The 17,240-nt window shown below is 41.7% G+C and overlaps 2 protein-coding genes across 6 annotated transcripts in view; one reads left to right on the plus strand and one right to left on the minus strand.

The window, feature by feature from the left end:
* ARHGAP17 (Rho GTPase activating protein 17) overlaps positions 1 to 17,240 on the plus strand; it is a 65,819-nt gene that overhangs the window by 44,423 nt on the left and 4,156 nt on the right. For 2 of the 5 annotated variants that reach the window (XR_013347405.1, XM_077829245.1), the window contains exons 8-20: positions 290 to 358; positions 522 to 603; positions 3,391 to 3,518; positions 4,892 to 5,003; positions 5,616 to 5,697; positions 6,162 to 6,242; positions 7,158 to 7,271; positions 7,920 to 8,011; positions 8,148 to 8,304; positions 9,617 to 9,859; positions 13,006 to 13,175; positions 13,661 to 14,278; positions 15,468 to 15,491. Coding sequence is in view for 4 of the 5 variants with exons in the window: in XM_077829245.1 (XP_077685371.1) it covers positions 290 to 358; positions 522 to 603; positions 3,391 to 3,518; positions 4,892 to 5,003; positions 5,616 to 5,697; positions 6,162 to 6,242; positions 7,158 to 7,271; positions 7,920 to 8,011; positions 8,148 to 8,304; positions 9,617 to 9,859; positions 13,006 to 13,175; positions 13,661 to 14,278; positions 15,468 to 15,490 (1,971 nt within the window). In the remaining variant the exon portion in view is untranslated. The remainder of the gene's footprint in view (positions 1 to 289; positions 359 to 521; positions 604 to 3,390; positions 3,519 to 4,891; positions 5,004 to 5,615; positions 5,698 to 6,161; positions 6,243 to 7,157; positions 7,272 to 7,919; positions 8,012 to 8,147; positions 8,305 to 9,616; positions 9,860 to 13,005; positions 13,176 to 13,660; positions 14,279 to 15,467; positions 15,492 to 17,240) is intronic. The other 3 variants (XM_077829243.1, XM_077829244.1, XM_077829246.1) reach the window with 2 other exon arrangements.
* The window catches only part of TEX47 (testis expressed 47), a 51,406-nt gene that overhangs the window by 16,047 nt on the left and 18,119 nt on the right, over positions 1 to 17,240 (minus strand). The window lies entirely within an intron of this gene.

Consider the following 17,240-nt stretch of genomic DNA (forward strand, 5'->3'; position numbering starts at 1 on the left):
CCTGTTCTTAAAAACATCCAATGACAGAGATTCCACAACTTCCCTAGGTAATTTGTTCCAGTGCTTAACTACCCTTAGAGTTAGGAAGTTTTTCCTAATGACTAACCTAAATCTCCCTTGCTGCAATTTAAGCCCTTAACTTCTTGTCCTGTCCTCAGTGGTTAAAGAGAACAGTTTATCACCATCCCTTTATAACAGCCTTTTTTGTACTTGAAGATTTCTCTTCTCTCTCCTCTCTCCCCCCCGCCCCCTTAAAAAAATTACAAGGTATGCTTTTCTTTCCTCAAAGGATCAGCTTGCTGCAGATATGTATAACTTTGTGTCCAAAGAAGGGGAATATGCCAGATACTTTGTCACGGTGCGTGTTCTCTTGTTTGTTTATATTCAGTTATGGTGTTTGTTATATGCAAAAAAAAGTCACATTTCATTTCATGTGTTAAACCTTCTAGTGTTTGTATGTGTTCATCAGAAGCTAACAATATTTTTGTTTTGTTTTTTTAAAATATGGGTTCTGTTCTCAGTTATTAGAAGCACAAGCAGATTACCATAGAAAAGCATTAGCAGTCTTAGAAAAGGCCCTCCCTGAAATTCAAGCCCATCAAGGTAAAGTAACTTGTGCTCTGGCTGACGCTTCTCCTTGCCTCTGCCACCTCTGCCCTATATTCTCCTTCTTTATCTTGACTCTTTTGCATGCAGACCCTTTCTAATAAGGACGTCCTCTTTTTTTAACCACGTTGCGTTCCCCAACATACTTCCATCTTTTGCCGCTGTGCTCTCTGGAGCTCCTCCAGTCCTGTATTAACACACTAACATAACATTAAGGGTCTGTCTGAAACCTGAGAGAGAAAGGGGAAGACTTTTTTGTTTTTAGTTTGCACTGGGGGGTGTTCCCTATCTTACCTGGACATAGTGTGACTTTTCATTAACCCCTTCCTGGCACCTGTGCGCCAAAGAGAACTTTCCAAGAGAGAAGCTAGGATCCTGATTTCTCTACTAGTATTGTGGGATTCAGACCCCTCCCTAAATGTTTTTCCCTGCCTTTTCAGCATGGGACAGGGGCACTTGCTGGTTTGAACTAAAGTAAATGGTGAATTCTCTGTAACTGTGTCTTTAAATCCAGTTTTGAGGACTTCAGTAACTCATCCAGAGGTTGCAGCCCTGCTACAGGAGGGTGTGGATATGGTTTTCTGGCCTGCAATGTGCGAGAGGTTAGACTAGATGATCATGATGGTCCCTTCTGGCCTTAAGTCTGAGTCTAAACTTTGTGGGGGATGTTTTTTTCCCTGGAAAACGCCCCTCCCCCCTTCTCTGTGCATATTATATTGCAACTACATCCTGGCCTCTGAACCCTGTGGCTAATTCTAAGTGTCAGAGACTGTAGAGCTAGCCTACATCTAAATGAGGCAGCTACATTTGTTCTATCAGGCTATGCATTAGTCAACTCGAGTTTAGGATTACTCTAACGTTGTCCTAAATATCACCCTTACCAGCGTGGTGCCCACTGTTGTCATTGAAGTCACTAGTGCCAAAGGGTTTAGCTTGAGCGAAGTCTGAGACACCACTATATCATGATCGGTATCGAATGTGCTGAGACTAAGTTTTCTAAAGCAAGGAAACTTTGATATATGATTTTGCTGGAAGTGAGAGACACAATCTGCATTTGATAGACCTAATGGAAGACGCTGTTTAACAGGCTAGTGCAAACTAATAAGTATCTTTATGTGGTGCGATGATGGAACGCTGTGGACAATTGAGGTCTGTTCTGTATTTAAGGGAACTAGATCTGACTGCACTGGCTTGCTTCCTTGCATATTCATTAACCAGTTTGTTCAACACTTGAAAGACTAAGTCCTGCATAAGTGCTAAGTATTATATGGCCTGCTAAACCCAGGGTTGTGAGTTCAATCCTTGAGGGGGCCATTTAGGGATCTGGCGCAAAAATAAAAATTTAGGAGCGTGGTTGAAGCACTGGAATGTGTTACCTAGGGAGGTGGTGGAATCTCCTTCCTTTTTAGGGGGGAGGGATAGCTCAGTGGCTTGAGCATTGGCCTGCTAAACCCAGGGTTGTAAGTTCAGTCCTTGAGGGGGGCCATTTAGGGATCTGGGGCAAAAATAAGGGATGGTACTTGGGCCTGCTGTGAAGTCAGGGGTCTGGACTCGATGACCTTTCAAGGTCCCTTCCAATTCTGTGAGATAAGTATATCTCCATATTATATAGCAGTTTGTATTGCTTCAAAAGGATGCCTGGAGCAGACTTGGATTCTTTTCCCGCCCCTGCTCTAAGTTATTGTGACTCTGAATGACACGTAAGCTCTCTGCACCTCAGTCTTGCCACTGTTTGTAAAAATTGGGATAATGATGGCTTGCTTCCCTTTTGTAAAGCCTTTGCGATTGGTGGATGAAAAGGGCTAAATAAAATGCCAGGTGGTGGTGGTACAGCTTTTTGTATTGCATATATGCGTTATGGAAACTAAATTCTTCGAAGAGACCACAGTGTATCTGCACTAGAATCTTTCAAACCTGGTATACTCAGCTCTTTCATTTTTTCTTTCTGAAAGAAATAATGCATGATAGAGACTGACAGCCTGTCAATGCTTTATATGCATTTTTTCCATGACAACAGCAGAGAAGTGTGGCTAAAAAGAGAAATAATTTGTTATAGGGCGCAAGGCAAGTTGGTCTCTTATGGGGAAAACATTTTGTGTCAAACTTTAATAAAAACAAAAAAACAACCCAAGGCTTGCAGCCATGAGGAAAATTTTAAAGTGAGCTTGAATGCCTTTTTTGGAAAAGGGAGGGTAGGATTGATATTAGAACAATGACAGATCCTTTAATATGGTGGTTCTAATGGAGACATGGGGCTACTAATTATGTGTGTCTAAATAACTGTCTTTTTACCGCAGTAGTAGGCTTTGTGTTTGGCTTAGCTGTTAACACACAATGTCAGCTGCAGGTAAAACCATACTACAAACAGCTCAGACCAACCAATTCGAATTTAATCTGAGCAAAATTCTTTATCTACAAGAGGATTGCAAATCTACACTTTGGGGTCTCCGAGAATCATGTGGTTTTAAATTAAGAAGTTCATTCTGAATGTTCCCACTAATGCGTGGTGGGGACATACTGTCTTCCACTTATACAAAGGAATAATTATTTGATACACTATCCAAGAGAGATGGATCATTGTTTTTTACAGTCTTGGTAACACCTGCGGGCTCATCATTTTTCTTTTTACTTGTAAATTTAAGGGGCTTTACAAATCAAGGCTCAAACTTGCAGTATTTTTTTAAAATTCCTATTACCATACTGGAGACTCTTCTCTAAACTTCTCTGGGGCATAATTCCATTTTATTGGATATCTTGCTCAGTGTTTTTCTGCTCTTTAACTAGACAAATGGACAGAAAAGCCAGCCTTTGGAACGCCATTGGAAGAGCATCTCAAACGCAGTGGTCGTGAAATTGCACTCCCAATTGAAGCCTGTGTAATGATGCTCTTGGAAACGGGAATGAAAGAGGAGGTAGGAACTTCTACTTTAGTGCGCAGTGGCCTTTTACGCATGTAAAAGTCTCAACTCAAAAGAAAAAAAAATGGACACAGTAGAGCCCAGTAAAACTATTAGGTGGGGGAAGAGCAGCTATACCTATCAGTCTGCACGCTAAGGTGTATAATCGCTTATGGCATTTTGTCCAGTGGTATGATATAGGCCTTCCAAGATTACATTTTTCAATTACATCCAAGAATCAGATGCAATGTAACTTAAATGTAAAACAGCAGAGAAATAGGAAAGAGAAGAAATTAAAGCATGGTTATCCCTTAGTTCTTCTTCGAGTGATGGCCCGTTTGTATTTCTGTCATGGGTGCCCACACACTGGAGCCGGAAGGTTTCATAGCAGTGTCCATTGACCTGCACACGTACCATGCATCTCCTTGTGCTCCCAGTCAAGTTTGATAGGCTGTGTATGCCTCCAAGGCAGACAAACCCTTCACTCCCTTGTTGTCCACAGTGCCTTAGCCACCTACCTCCAGAGGACCCGTGTCTTTCGGGCATCCCCAAAGCTAGCTGTAGCAATTGCAGACCAATCCAAAGGCCAAGCACTCTTGCCAGCGGATCTCAAAATGGATCTCTGGGTGCATCTGGATGTGCTACGTGCTTTGACGTACAACCATCGGATACAATTATAGCACGTTCTATGCGAGCGCAACCTACCACGTTGGCATACCTAGCAGATGTTCCTGGAAGGACATCGGTTGAGCAGCAACATGGCAATCCAGTCACACCTTCACCTCCTACTATGCTATCCCCCAAGCAGTGGCTGTGGGCCGCGCTGTATTAGACTGCATTTTCTTCTGCATCCTTGCACCCACCTCCACGCTGATTACTGCTCACTGCTTACGATTGGAATATATATAGGGACCACCACTTGAAGACGAGGTTACTTATCTGTAACTGGAGGCTCTTCAAGATGTGAGATCCCTATTGGTATTCCAGTACTCGCCCTCCCTCCCATCTGCTGCAGACTGGCATACTTAGCGGTAAGGGGGTCACTGGAGAGCTGTTGACCAGCTCGGCTGGGAGCACGAGGAGATGCACATGTGTATCAACAGACACTGCTATGAAAACCTCCCAGCTCCAACACCTGGCACGCAGGTGCACGTATGATTGGAATACCAATAGGGACCCCACAGCTCGAAGAGCCTCCAGTTACAGGTAAGTCTCCTCTTTTTAGTGCAACAAGAGCTGACTCAGTCAGGGCACAGTTTAAAAAAAAAAAAAAAGTATAGAACTTGTCACTGCTGTGAAAATGGAGCCTGGGTCATAGTACTGCAAGTATGAAAGATGAGACCAGCTGTTGTTCAAGTGAATTTGACACTTTAATTCTCATCATGTAGGGCTTATTCCGAATTGCTGCTGGAGCCTCCAAATTAAAGAAGCTGAAAGCTGCATTGGACTGTTCTACTTCCCAGCTCGATGAATTTTATTCAGACCCCCATGCTGTTGCAGGTATTTTCAGTATTCTGAATCAGACCCTTCATAAATTACTTCATGCAGTGAAGGTTTAACTTTTTCATGTTTAACCTGGCAGACACATTACAGTATTTTAAGATATTAGATATGATTTGTAAATGAAAATAAAATGAACCTTCCACCCTAACTGCATAGCCTTAGAGATCAAGCGATGGGTGCGCGTGCCTTGAAAGTTTTGCATGTTTATTTCTGTAAGGCCAGAGCAGTGTTCAAAATTCAGGTGGTGATGTTCATATGAGTGTCATATTTCTCATGACAGGACTATTAAAATGATCAAGAGATACTAAGGCATGTGCAGTTGTAACTAACTCTTACCTGGTAGCACCATCTTGAGGCTTTATAGTGTGTACTCTTGTCGGCTAGATTAGCAAATGATCCCTGTAGTGTCCAGTGGCAGGCCCCATTCCGTTAAGTGCTGTACAAATCTATTAAGGGAAAAGTCTGAAGTGTGGTCAGTCTGAGGCCTGATCCTGTGCTGACTTCAGTGGGGCTTCACTGAGGTGCAAGGATTGAAGCCAAGATTGTTTCAAACAAAATCTGAAACGAGTCTGTGTGATCTACTGGCTAAGAATGTCTCCCTACTTCCAGGTGCCCTGAAGTCTTATTTACGAGAGTTGCCTGAACCTTTAATGACCTACAGTCTGTATGAAGAATGGACACAAGCTGCAAAGTAGGAGCACTTAAAATCTAGATATGCAAAGAAATGTGTGTGCTGACTTATGCTACTAAATGAGGAAAAATGAATTTATGGAAAAGTTCATAAGTTTACACAATTGTTCCAATTGTCTTTCAACTCCAGCTAGTAAATATTTGTGTGCTGAATTAATCTTCAAACTTTTGTGCATTAGTGTCCTGAGGTTTTTTTTAAAAGCATTAAAATATACTTCAGTAAAACAGCTTACGTTACATTTGAGTATTAAACTACTTCAGGCTCTCAGTTACACACCGTGAGATAGGCAATGCCCTTTGCACATATTACAAGCAGAGCTAATGAGGGGATTCAGAGCAGTTATTAGATGAGTGAATGCAGAGGCAAGAGGATAATACATAGGTGGAAGCCTATAGACTCTGCTTTTCAATTGCTGGTAGCCGAAGGAATTTTGTTTGCTGATCTAAAAGTTCTCTTCCCCACAGCATACAGGACCAGGACAAGAAGCTGCAAGAACTATGGAAAATTTGTAAAAGATTGCCAAAGCCTAACCTGGCTAATTTCAGGTACATTAAGAACAATTGCTACAGTTTTTAGCACTACAGGTTCAGTGCTAAAAAGTCTAACCTGTTTCAAGGCTAGGATTGATAATGATATGCGTTTTGATCTGGTTTGTATTTATCTATTTAAGTTCCATTAGGATTGTAAGGGGACGTTTGTTTTATCGAGGCACAAAGTGCCTTAGTGTCACTGTTGATGGTTCCATTCACTTTTATCAGTCCCTTGAAGTGGGGTCATGTAGACTTGTTCCCTACTCTCTCACGCCCGGGACTGACCATGGAACAGTAGTGTAGCTCCTGTAGCTTTACTCTAGTGGTGCCAACACTCATCACGCAAGGTTGCTCAGCTTCTCACACGGTATTCCTTTCCCTTGAGAACTTCCCAGGCTCAGACGCTGCACCTGGCTTCTTGTTAAGCAGCTTAACCCTCTTGCTTGTTTCACCTTCGGAGTGAAACACAGGGAAAACAAGGTTTCTAACTTTGAGTAGTCTTAAGTGCATGATAGGAAAATGTTTACTGTAATATGGTATTCTTTAGGTTTTATTTAATGTGCTTTCCTAGTGTATGATCATTCTAACCTCAGAGAGTACTGAGGTTTTGAAGGCATGCTAGTTCTTCCATGCTTAAGATGGAAGATATTTCCCAACTATTAGTCACTTTCTCAGTAAGCTCAGTTTTCATTGATTAATGGGAAGAAAATTAGGAGCAAACTACTAAGCATGACATTTTAGTCCCATTTTTACCAGTCACCCTTAGGAGTTTCTGGAAGCTTGACTTGAAACGTTTAATCTCTGTGTGATTCCAGTTAGCCGCATCCCTTCCAATGAGAGACAGCAATTATCAGTCATGTGCTAAAGAGCATTGTGTGTAGTGAGCTGTTGCCACCGTAACTGCCTAATGACTTGATTCATTCTTTGCAGGTATCTAATCAAATTCCTAGCAACACTTGCACAGAACAGTGACATTAACAAAATGACACCCAGCAACGTTGCAATAGTGTTAGGCCCCAACTTGCTATGGGCAAAGACTGAAGGGTAAGTTGGTTTTTAAATACTACTACTAATTGTATCTTCAGTAAAGCATAGAAATATAGCTGTAAGTGCTTAACCAGGATCTGAAAAGGTCTTAAACAAGTTGTTGAGAAATGAATTGTAAAGGGTGGGATTTCAGGAGCATGTCTGCTTCTTTCTCCAGCAAACATTATGAAATTGCACACAGACCAGTGGCGTAAAGGCTGTGTAGTTTTCAGAATTTTTACATTCCATGCACTTCGTGGAAGTCTAGAATATTCTGGAAAAACCCTGGGCTTGATTTTTATGTGGCAGTAATTTAGTGTATAGTGGCACTCGTTTAATTCACAGCTTTCGGCATGCAAAATGAAAAAAACCAACAGGATTTTTAACTTGGAAAGATGTCAAGTATCAGAGGGGTCGCCGTGTTAGTCTGGATCAGTAAAAGAGGCAGAGAGTCCTGTGGCACCTTATAACTAACAGACGGACTGGAGCATACGCTTTCGTGGGTGAACACCCACTTCGTCGGATGCAACCCATGATGTGGGTATTTACCCACGAAAGCTCATGCTCCAATACATCTGTTAGTCTATAAGGTGCCACAGGACTCTTTGCCAACTTTGAAAGAGCTGTCTGTATCCAAGATCACAATCTTCTGAATTTTGTCCACAGATCTCTTGCTGAAATGGCAGCGGCAACTTCCGTCCATGTGGTAGCAATCATCGAGCCAATAATTCAGCATGCAGACTGGTTCTTCCCTGAAGGTAAAGACTTGCAGTAATGGGAGGAATTCTGTCAATACTAGTTCCATGGTATTCCTACACTGTTAAATAATTAGGAATATAAAATGTTGATGCACTGCTTTTGGGTACATACGTGTCTTAATCTGTCTTCATCCAGATGTGGAGTTTAATGTATCTGGAGCATTTGTTGCTTTACCTGCCACCAATTCCAATCACTCCTCACAACTTGGGAGTGAGTATGAGTCGGGGACATTGGAGCGGAAGAGGCCTGTCAGCATGGCTGTAATGGAAGGTGATTTGCTGAAGAAGGAAGGGTATGTTTAGCTCCTGTAACTTTTTTCCAGCCATTAGCCCTCACTCGAACTCCCAACCACTGAGGAGGTTGTAATTTGAAATGTTTCGTAGCTCATCTTAAAATAAAATTTAAAACCTGTGGTCAGAAGGGGAATTCTATGGAAATACTCCTAGATAACCCGTCAGTGATTTATTTCCCCTCGTATTATTGCAGCCTGAGGAAGGGTCAAAGGTAACGTACTGGCATTTACTTCAAGTTATGCTCTATGCATGATAAAAGCCAAGCAGATAATTACTGTTTCTGTTTACAATATTCCCAACTCCTAGATTTTAGGTCTCAAAATAATCCATTAAAAATAAAAGTACGTTTGATAGTATCTATTGCTTTAACTTCTGAATGTTCCAAGGCTTCTGTTTAAAACCACAGGCTGAAGTGGTGTTATCTGATGCCTTCATGATAAAAGACTTCTGATTTGATGATGGTACAGTATACCATGGCAGATGTGCTGTATTTACCCCCATACAATAACATGTAGTGCATTTGTTATCAGTTTTTCATATCAGTATTTAAGGGATGTGCTGTTCTAACTCCTTATGCAAATGTTAAATTGTTACTTTGGTTTTAACTATGGTTAGACACATGCAAATTATTTTATTTATTGCAACTGTATACTAGATTTCCCTACTGCTGTCATGTGGTGAACAGTATTGGCAGAGGGGAAAAAGAGAATCCATTCAAGGTTCATTCTTTCTTGTTTTAGTGGATTTTAACCACGTCAAATTAAACATTTCTAGAACATGCTGTGTTAACCTTTTTAAATGACCTATATTGGAATGACAAAGTTTATCCATAGTTAAATAAAGTAGTTTCCTTCCTTTTTTCATGCTTTTAACCATGCAAATGTATATAAACCTTTCTTTAGTAAATAAATGTTTATCTTGAAGTCTATATGGTGACTTGAAGATACCATTTTAAAAAGTTTGCGAAATACCTAATGCACAAAGTCTGAAGATATCCTGGTGTCTAAGGAAATTTCCTTATTTACTGGTGTGGTAAAATTACTCAGCATTCAGATCTTACTTGTCTTCAATTTGTAATTGAATAGCCCATCCCACTGATGTTTAGTTTACCCTTCGGTGTGAATATGTCAAGTTGTGTTGCATGTCTTAACAAAAGTGGTGTTATATGGAGAAAGGTGAAGCTTTCCTTGTTGCTTTTTTGCATGCTAAGCAACGGGTTCCTGTCTGAGTTATAACATGCAATATTGCTCTTTGGCTTTATTTATCTGGAGTTGGCCTGCATGGTGTGTGTTCACTCTCTCTTCTCTCTAGCTTTGGTGTCAAGGTTGTGGACTTCCAAGTGAATCCTCGGAGATGTGGCACTATAAATAGAAAGCACACATCCCCAGCTTTCCAGCCACCACTTCCACCTACTGAGGCTGGCATGCTGGCTCAGCCTGTAGCAGAGCAGCATTCACAGGGTTCTGTGGCTGAAACCAGCCCAGTAAGTGCAACTTTTGCTCCTTTTGCTGGCACAGCAGAACATTTACAAAGTCAAGGAAATGAGGATGTCAGGTAAGAAGTCTGGTTTCTGTTGGCAGTGGCTTAACAGGCTGCTTCAGCAACAAACTGGTCTCTGGCAGTATAAGTTACTCAACAGGGTACTACCATCCAACTTGAATATACCTGCCCTTTTTATAAAGTGCTTTGAGGTATATGGATAAAAAGAACCATACAAGAGATGATTATGGAACTTTCTCTTTTTAATTTGAAGTTAATTACTATAAAATCTGTTTTACACATGAGAATTTTCAAGAATTCTCCATCAGTATACTCTGCTGCCCTCTATTGATCTCTTCAAGTCATACTCCTGGAAGTATCTTCAAAACTCGGGCTCAGTTTATTGCTGAAAGCATAAGAAACTCTGGCAATACTAGAAGCCTGTGAGGCTTGTCTTGGTCATTTCTGTTAAGTGATGTAGATTCATGTCTTGTTTGCTTTTTGTTAGTAAGTGTTAGCTAGCAAGGAACAGATGTAATCTTAACCTTAACCAGCAAGTCAGAAGTCAATTTATCACTCTTTGGCATCAGTTTCTTTAGCACAATAGTATATTAGATTTTCACCACTTGACTGCTATTGAAATTCTATGCAATCATTTACTTTTTTTGCTAGTCACTGTATATTTTGATCTGGAGATTGATTATAATAGATTTGCCCATTCCTTATCACCCTCTAGGGTTGATGTAACACTTTGCTTTTAGGTATTCTCCTGGTTTGTCCAAGTGAGAGCTGGTAAACCATTTTTAAGTGACGTTTGGAGAGGACTAGTCTTTTAGGCAACCTCCCACAAAGTAAAACAGTCTACAGGTGCTATTGCTGGATTGGTTCAGATCAATAACTTTGTTGCACTTTACTAAACTTTTGTTCCCAAGTGACATTCTTGCAGATCTGATCATAATGGATCAATGCCCAAGATCTCTAACTCTGAAAACCTGAACTACACCCAAGCTATTAGCAAACAGTACTAGTGGATTCAGAAGTACAGCAGTATAGAAGGGGTTGTTCTCTGCCTTTAAGAGAATGTACTGATAGTTTTTCTTACCTAAATTTATCTACACAAAAGCTTTCTTGTTTTGTGAGTGTTAATGAATTCTTTAGTTGAACTGGATCTTGTAAAAGCCAATACCCCCTCCAAATTCAGGATTACAATCTAACAATACAGATGGGGGAGGGAAATGTACAACATGCAGGCAAAATGATCAGGCACCGGCTTTAATTTCTTTTCTTTTTTATTGTGAGGCAGGTATATTGCAGAAGTCAAACAGCATGTGTGTGGGAAGGAAGGACATGGATTAGGGGGAAATGCATTCCCAACAACCTGCACTCCACACAAACCATTCAGACTCCTTGGTTCTCTTCCCGTCCTGCTGCCCTTATGCCCTGGTGGCTTCACTCTTCCTCTGGCCCTCCTCATTGCTGAGATCTTCATACAGATCCCCACTTCTCCGTACTTTCTCCATTTGTAGGTCCCCACTAACCTCCTGTCTTCCTCTGAAGTACCTCCGTGGTGGTCTGTCTGGCAGAAGCAGATCCCATGGCAACTTCTCTAGCACTGCTTGTGGGTCATGCATGATTTAAGGAGGAAGCTACTCCTTTTATCAAACAGCCTGAACTGTGCCCTTCTAGTGGCAGCTTCCGCATGGTTTTCCCAGTCCTCCTGCCTGGAGCTGCACTCAGAGCCAAGAGCATCACAATGCTTCTCCGCTCTCTGCAGGGCAGTTTGATATGCTCCAATATCTGGGTCAGAGGTTGTCGTGTCAATGGCTCAATCAGAAGCTACTGTCATGTTCTCTAGTATCTCTGCTCTCCTTTAAAATAGTCTGTAGCTATTGCAAGGGAAACTTTAAATGTGAATAAAGCGTAACCAATGCAAAGATGTCTGAGTCTGTTCCAGGGCCCCTGCAATATCCCTGGGGTATGGCCTATCTCAGCTCAGTGAGGTGTTAAATCAGACAGCCAATGTTGATATCACTAGGCACGTCCGGACTGCACAAAAGGTGGCAGGGGTGGAGGGGAATTATACCAAGATGGGTATTTCAATGTCAGTCTTGCACTGTAGTCCCTACCCTGACAAGCTACATGGAAGATAAAAACTAAACTCCGGAGGGTGGCATCAGGTAGCTACACTGTGGCAAAAAAATTCCTGCCATCTTGTCTCAAGACGTTTTCCCCCAGTCAAGGAGCCACGCCAAGAAGCCAGAGGAGCTCAGAACTGCCTGCACACTCTGAATATCTGCATGATCTAATGTGAGCAGTCTCATTTTGGTGACTCACATAACGTTGTGTGGGAGGAGCTTAACAGAGCATCCCCACTTTTATTCCCGAGTCTCATCTCTGGGTATATCAAACTAGCTGCTTTTTGAGATGTCCTGCAATGCTGGGGCAACCGAGGTTATTCTGTTAAAGCCACAAGCACATGGTGACTTAAAGTGGGGTATGAATTTTTGAGAGTAATCCAAGGGTTTTCCATGAACTTTCAAGTTGGGAGTCTGATGAACCAGCCTTAAATGTATCGACTCCTCTTCAACGCAGAGAGAATACAGTTGGTATTAGAACAATAATTAATGTAAATATGTATTCCGGTGTTCATGCAAGGCTGGCTATAGATTTATTTGTTTTGGTGAGACTACATCAAATGTAGTCAGCAGGGCCCATTTAAGACTAAGACTTGGTCCACACTAGAAAATTAGCTTGGTTTAATTACATCGGGGTGTGAAAAATCCACACCTGTGAGTAGCATTTTAAAGCCAACCTAAGTCCCTGTGTAGACAGCACTAGGTGGATGGAAAAATTCTTCTGTTGACCTAGCTATGACCTCTTGGGGAAGTGGGTTTACGCTGATGGAAGAATCCCTCCCATCAGCACAGTTAGGGTCTACACTGAGGTGCTGCAGCTGTGCCGCTGGACTGTTTCAAGTGTAGATAAGCTTGAAGTAGACAGCTGAGCATGGCAGCTCTAGAGATGCACAGTCTCGTTACTTCACTTGTAACTCAGAATCCCTTCAAATACCATTTTAGTACAGGAATCTTTGTTTCCCATGACTCAGACACCTGTATCTGGAATTAACCTGTTTCTAGTGTAAACCCATGAGTGTGATGCAGTACATCTGGGGGAGAGGTATTTCAAAAGCAACTTCTGATGCAGGTGTTTTACATTTTCAGTACCTCAAAGCCCAGGGACACTGCAGCTTCAACTACTCCTCCACCTGTGAGAAATGGTGGGCACTTAAGCACTGTGCAGAACCAGCCGCAGTCATCCAATAGCTCTAACCAGCTTTGTGTTAGTCAGCCACAGAATGCTGCTGGTCCCAGCCCCCACGCAGTGAGGAGAGGTATGTTGGGTTCTTGTTTGCAGTTTTCAGTGTGAGACTAGACTCATTTCTTAAACAATTGTTGTGATTAAAATATTGACTTCTCACAGCTGGGTGCTTGCCCACATAGCTGTTTCCTAGGATCGTTGCCCGTTATTGCACTCCTGGTTTATTTGGATGGACCAGTTCTCCACTCAAGCAAATAGTTCAACCGTGTATTTTACCAAAACTTACTTAAACTTGAGTCTGCTACCATGGACGAGTCTGAAGAATATTGTGATGTTGCCAACCATGTACAGTGGTATCACTTGGGCAGGAGTTTGCTGATTAATAACCTTTGTGTACATTTCTTGGTAACCAATATGAAACTACAACGGTACCAGGCCCGGATAATTTCAATTGGAAAGCGTATGAGCATTTTAAATGATGTTACTCATTCCCTTATTTCAAGGTTTTATTCCAGCTGTACATCGTAACTAATATATTCTTATCAATGTCTCTCAAAGCTGTGAAAAAACCTGCACCAGCACCTCCTAAACCTCCACTGGGGCAGCCAGGAACCTATGGTTCTATTGCAGCAGCTCAGCTACCTTCTGCCTCTCCAAAACCACCCACAAGAAGTCCTTCTCCTCCCGGTCAACTTACAAACCCAGGGGCAGTCCAGAGTTCCACCTCTTCCCAGGTTTCTGCACCTCGGAGACACTCCAGCAGCCTCTCCCCAATACAGGCTCCTAACCACCCACCTCCACAGCCCCCAACACAGGCTACTCCTCCTCTGCAGCCTAAACTAAGTAGTCAAGTATCTTCTCCACCTGCTGTACCTAGTGGGGAACATGGACCTGAACAGCCATCTTGTACTCCTCCTCAGACTCCAACACCACCTGATACGCCGCCTCTAGGAAAACACAATGCTAGCTCCGCACTATTCCCACTGCAGCCGTCTACCCAAGAAACTTCGCAATCTCATTCTCCTCCTCAGACTGGTACGTTACCGAGACCAAAGCCAGTACCAAAACCCCGGAACCGACCTAATGTTCCCCCACCACCTCATCCTCCTGTTTCTCATTCATCTGGAGACAGTGTTCTTACAAATCCCACTCAAACTGCTTCCAAAATAATAACTGGTAAGTGAATTCTTTGTATGCTGTAGCATGTTAATATATTTTGGGGCTGGGAGACTGTCTACTGCTGTAAACATCAAGTTGAAATATACTGATGAACCTTCTTTGGTGAAATATGAAAGGCAAGCTCAGTTAAGTTATTAAATTACTTGTTTTATTCTGTTAAAATGCTTGACCTGCATATTATGGTTTACGAGGTCTCTGCAGAGAACCGTCCAGCACTTTCCACGGAGAGGACTTTTTGTTCTTATAAAAATGAATGTGATTTACTTTCTGAATACGTTTTCCAGCCTTGACAGCAGAGCATTGTTACAGGACTCAACTTTAAATGGCTTTTCCAAGCTCTTCACGTCATGGCAGCTACCATTACGTAGGCACGAGTTGCAGAAATGGCAAATATTTTGAAGTGGGGGGAGGCCTAGCCAAGGAGAACACATTAAGCATGTATTCTAAGTCAAGATTTCTGAAGTGGCTAATGTCTTTGTGAGCCCTAACATGATGTTAATGGACCGGACTTTTCAGAGGGTGAAAATCAGGCCCCCATTAAGATGTTCCAAATTAGGCACCCAAAATCACTAATTGTTTTTGAGCACCTTGACCTGGTATAAATATGCATCTCTGTATTCCAACATGTCTACATTGCAGTCAGAGATGCAAATAACAATAGGAGTGAAGCTGCAGCAGCATGGGCTATACAAGCTAGTTTGGGGACCCGGGGAATCTATTCAAGTGGCTAGTCTGTGCTGCTGTGGCTTCCCTGCTATTGTTCAGGCTAGTTAGATCACAGTTAACTTGGGTATGTCTAGACATGCTGCAATCATACCTCTGCCTGCAGTGTAGACGTACCCTCATGGGGCACAAGGTGGTATTTGCAGGCTCCCACAGGAATAGTAGTGTCTGCATTTTATAGATGATAGGTGGCAATAATGAATTTAAATCTTGAAGAAAAATGTGACCATCACAGTCACAAAAAGCAGCACCTTTGAAATGTCTTCCTGCTAAGTCTGACTTTTTTAGACACTTTAAAAAGGAAAGGTAATGAACATAAAAGACTAATGCTTTTAAATCTGCGTGTTTAATGGTTAAACCCCTTTTCAATAACACTTCAGCTGTCTAGATTAAAGACTAATTTTGTTTGGAATGCAAACTGTATTCTGTTATCTAATAGCTCTACCCCATAATGCCTTCACAGGTGGGGAAGGTTACTGCGACTAAGGTTTGTACTGATCAGAACCCTGCAATACAGCTACAAATGCTCCTGCGCAGCCATTTTTATCTATAGCTTTCTTTTGTTCATGTGCTTTAAAATGTGTGCTTTTGTCCAGTTTGCCCTATAGCTCATTATTACACATGCCGTCCAGTTTGTAACAGACATTAAGACCCATGTTTCATTTTGATAGTCACTTGCAAGCTTTTTTGAAAAGAATCCTCCTTAAAGTGTACCATGCAAATAATTAACACTCAATGTAATGCAGTTATCAGAACTACCACTTCTGGTGTCTAAGTGATGTAGTGACCCATTTAAAATGTCTGTTCCCCTCCTTGGTTAACTTTTGCCAAACTGAAGAGTTGGGAGTTAGCGCAAAAAACTTTGCCACTCATATTTGGTTTCTAATGCAGCTTTTACACTAGGATTTTGATTATTTGGATCTTAACTGCTTGGAACTTACTCATACAAAGCACACACTGTTCATGAACTAAACCCCAATGCAGAAAAGCTCCTGGCAGCATCTCTTTGCATTCTGGCATGTTTGTATTTGCATTCTGTAAGGTCCTTAGCCTCCTTAATGGTGCTACAAGTCTCCAAAGAATAGGTCGTTTAGAAACTTGACAGTTGCCTAATGTAATGGCTTAGAGGCAACAAGTTATGGTGTGCTGAATAAACGGAGGCCATGTACCTGTGTTGATTACCCCAGGATGTGGTTATTACAGGATTTATGGACAATGCACTTTAATATTGTACTGAGAAGCTTAATTGTAATTGCAATTTCTAAATGAAACTACCACTAAACTGGCTGTCAAATTGCTGGAAGTGAACAGCTTTAAAAAAGGCTTTAATCTTTTGTCCTCTTCCATCTCACTCCCCCTCCCTTCTTCACAGGTCAGCCACATTAATCTCTCCAGAATAACAGCAAAATTCTGTTTCCAAATTGAATTGGGAAAATAGTGCTGAGGGGCTGGGATTCTTGCATTATGCTTGACAGTGAGTTATTCTGGGGATAAAGAGCCATGCTGACATGTAGTGGGAGAGCAAGGGCTGAGCCTCCTTTTCCAAATGTTGGCTTATGCAGTTTGACTATCTTGTTTGGGCTTTGGTGTATTTTTCCATATACATGGAGTTTCCTGCTTCATCCAAGGCAGTGGCTTTGTGGCTGGCAAACAGCTAAAAACTGAATTTTATTAGGTCAATCCCATAGGGTTATTTAGGAATAGCCATATAATTAAGCAGATCCCTCTCCTTTGGATAATAGCGATTCAGAATACAGGAATTTACTGATCTGTTGTAACATTGCCTCATTTGAATAATCATTTAATCATAACAGAGTACAGCAGTCTGCACAGCTGAGAGGTGTGGCTATATCAGTAACCATACAACACTCCTGCAAGTCTGTGCTGGGGAATTCCATCTGTTTAGTAAAAGAAGCCACTTAAAGCAGAACTAAAGTGTTCTTATAGTTTGAGTTGGTCCATATATTTTCTTAATGTATCCAGGAACTGACTGCCAGCTGATGCCATTTGTACAGTGTCAGACTGGAAAAGTTTAAGGCCACAAGTACTAAAGTAACATAACAGTTAGTGAGCAAGCTTTAGCAAACCAGCCAGATAGAGTGGCTGATGTGAGCAATAGTACAAGAACTTTACTGGCATTATTACATGTAGGGAGAAGCAGGAGTGTTTATATTATTGGATTCTGTATTAAATCTAGCAAGTGCATCCATGCATATATTTAGGAAGTATTCCAAGA

This window comes from Eretmochelys imbricata, chromosome 10 (assembly GCF_965152235.1).
Source record: "Eretmochelys imbricata isolate rEreImb1 chromosome 10, rEreImb1.hap1, whole genome shotgun sequence".
Lineage (NCBI taxonomy): Eukaryota > Metazoa > Chordata > Testudines > Cheloniidae > Eretmochelys > Eretmochelys imbricata.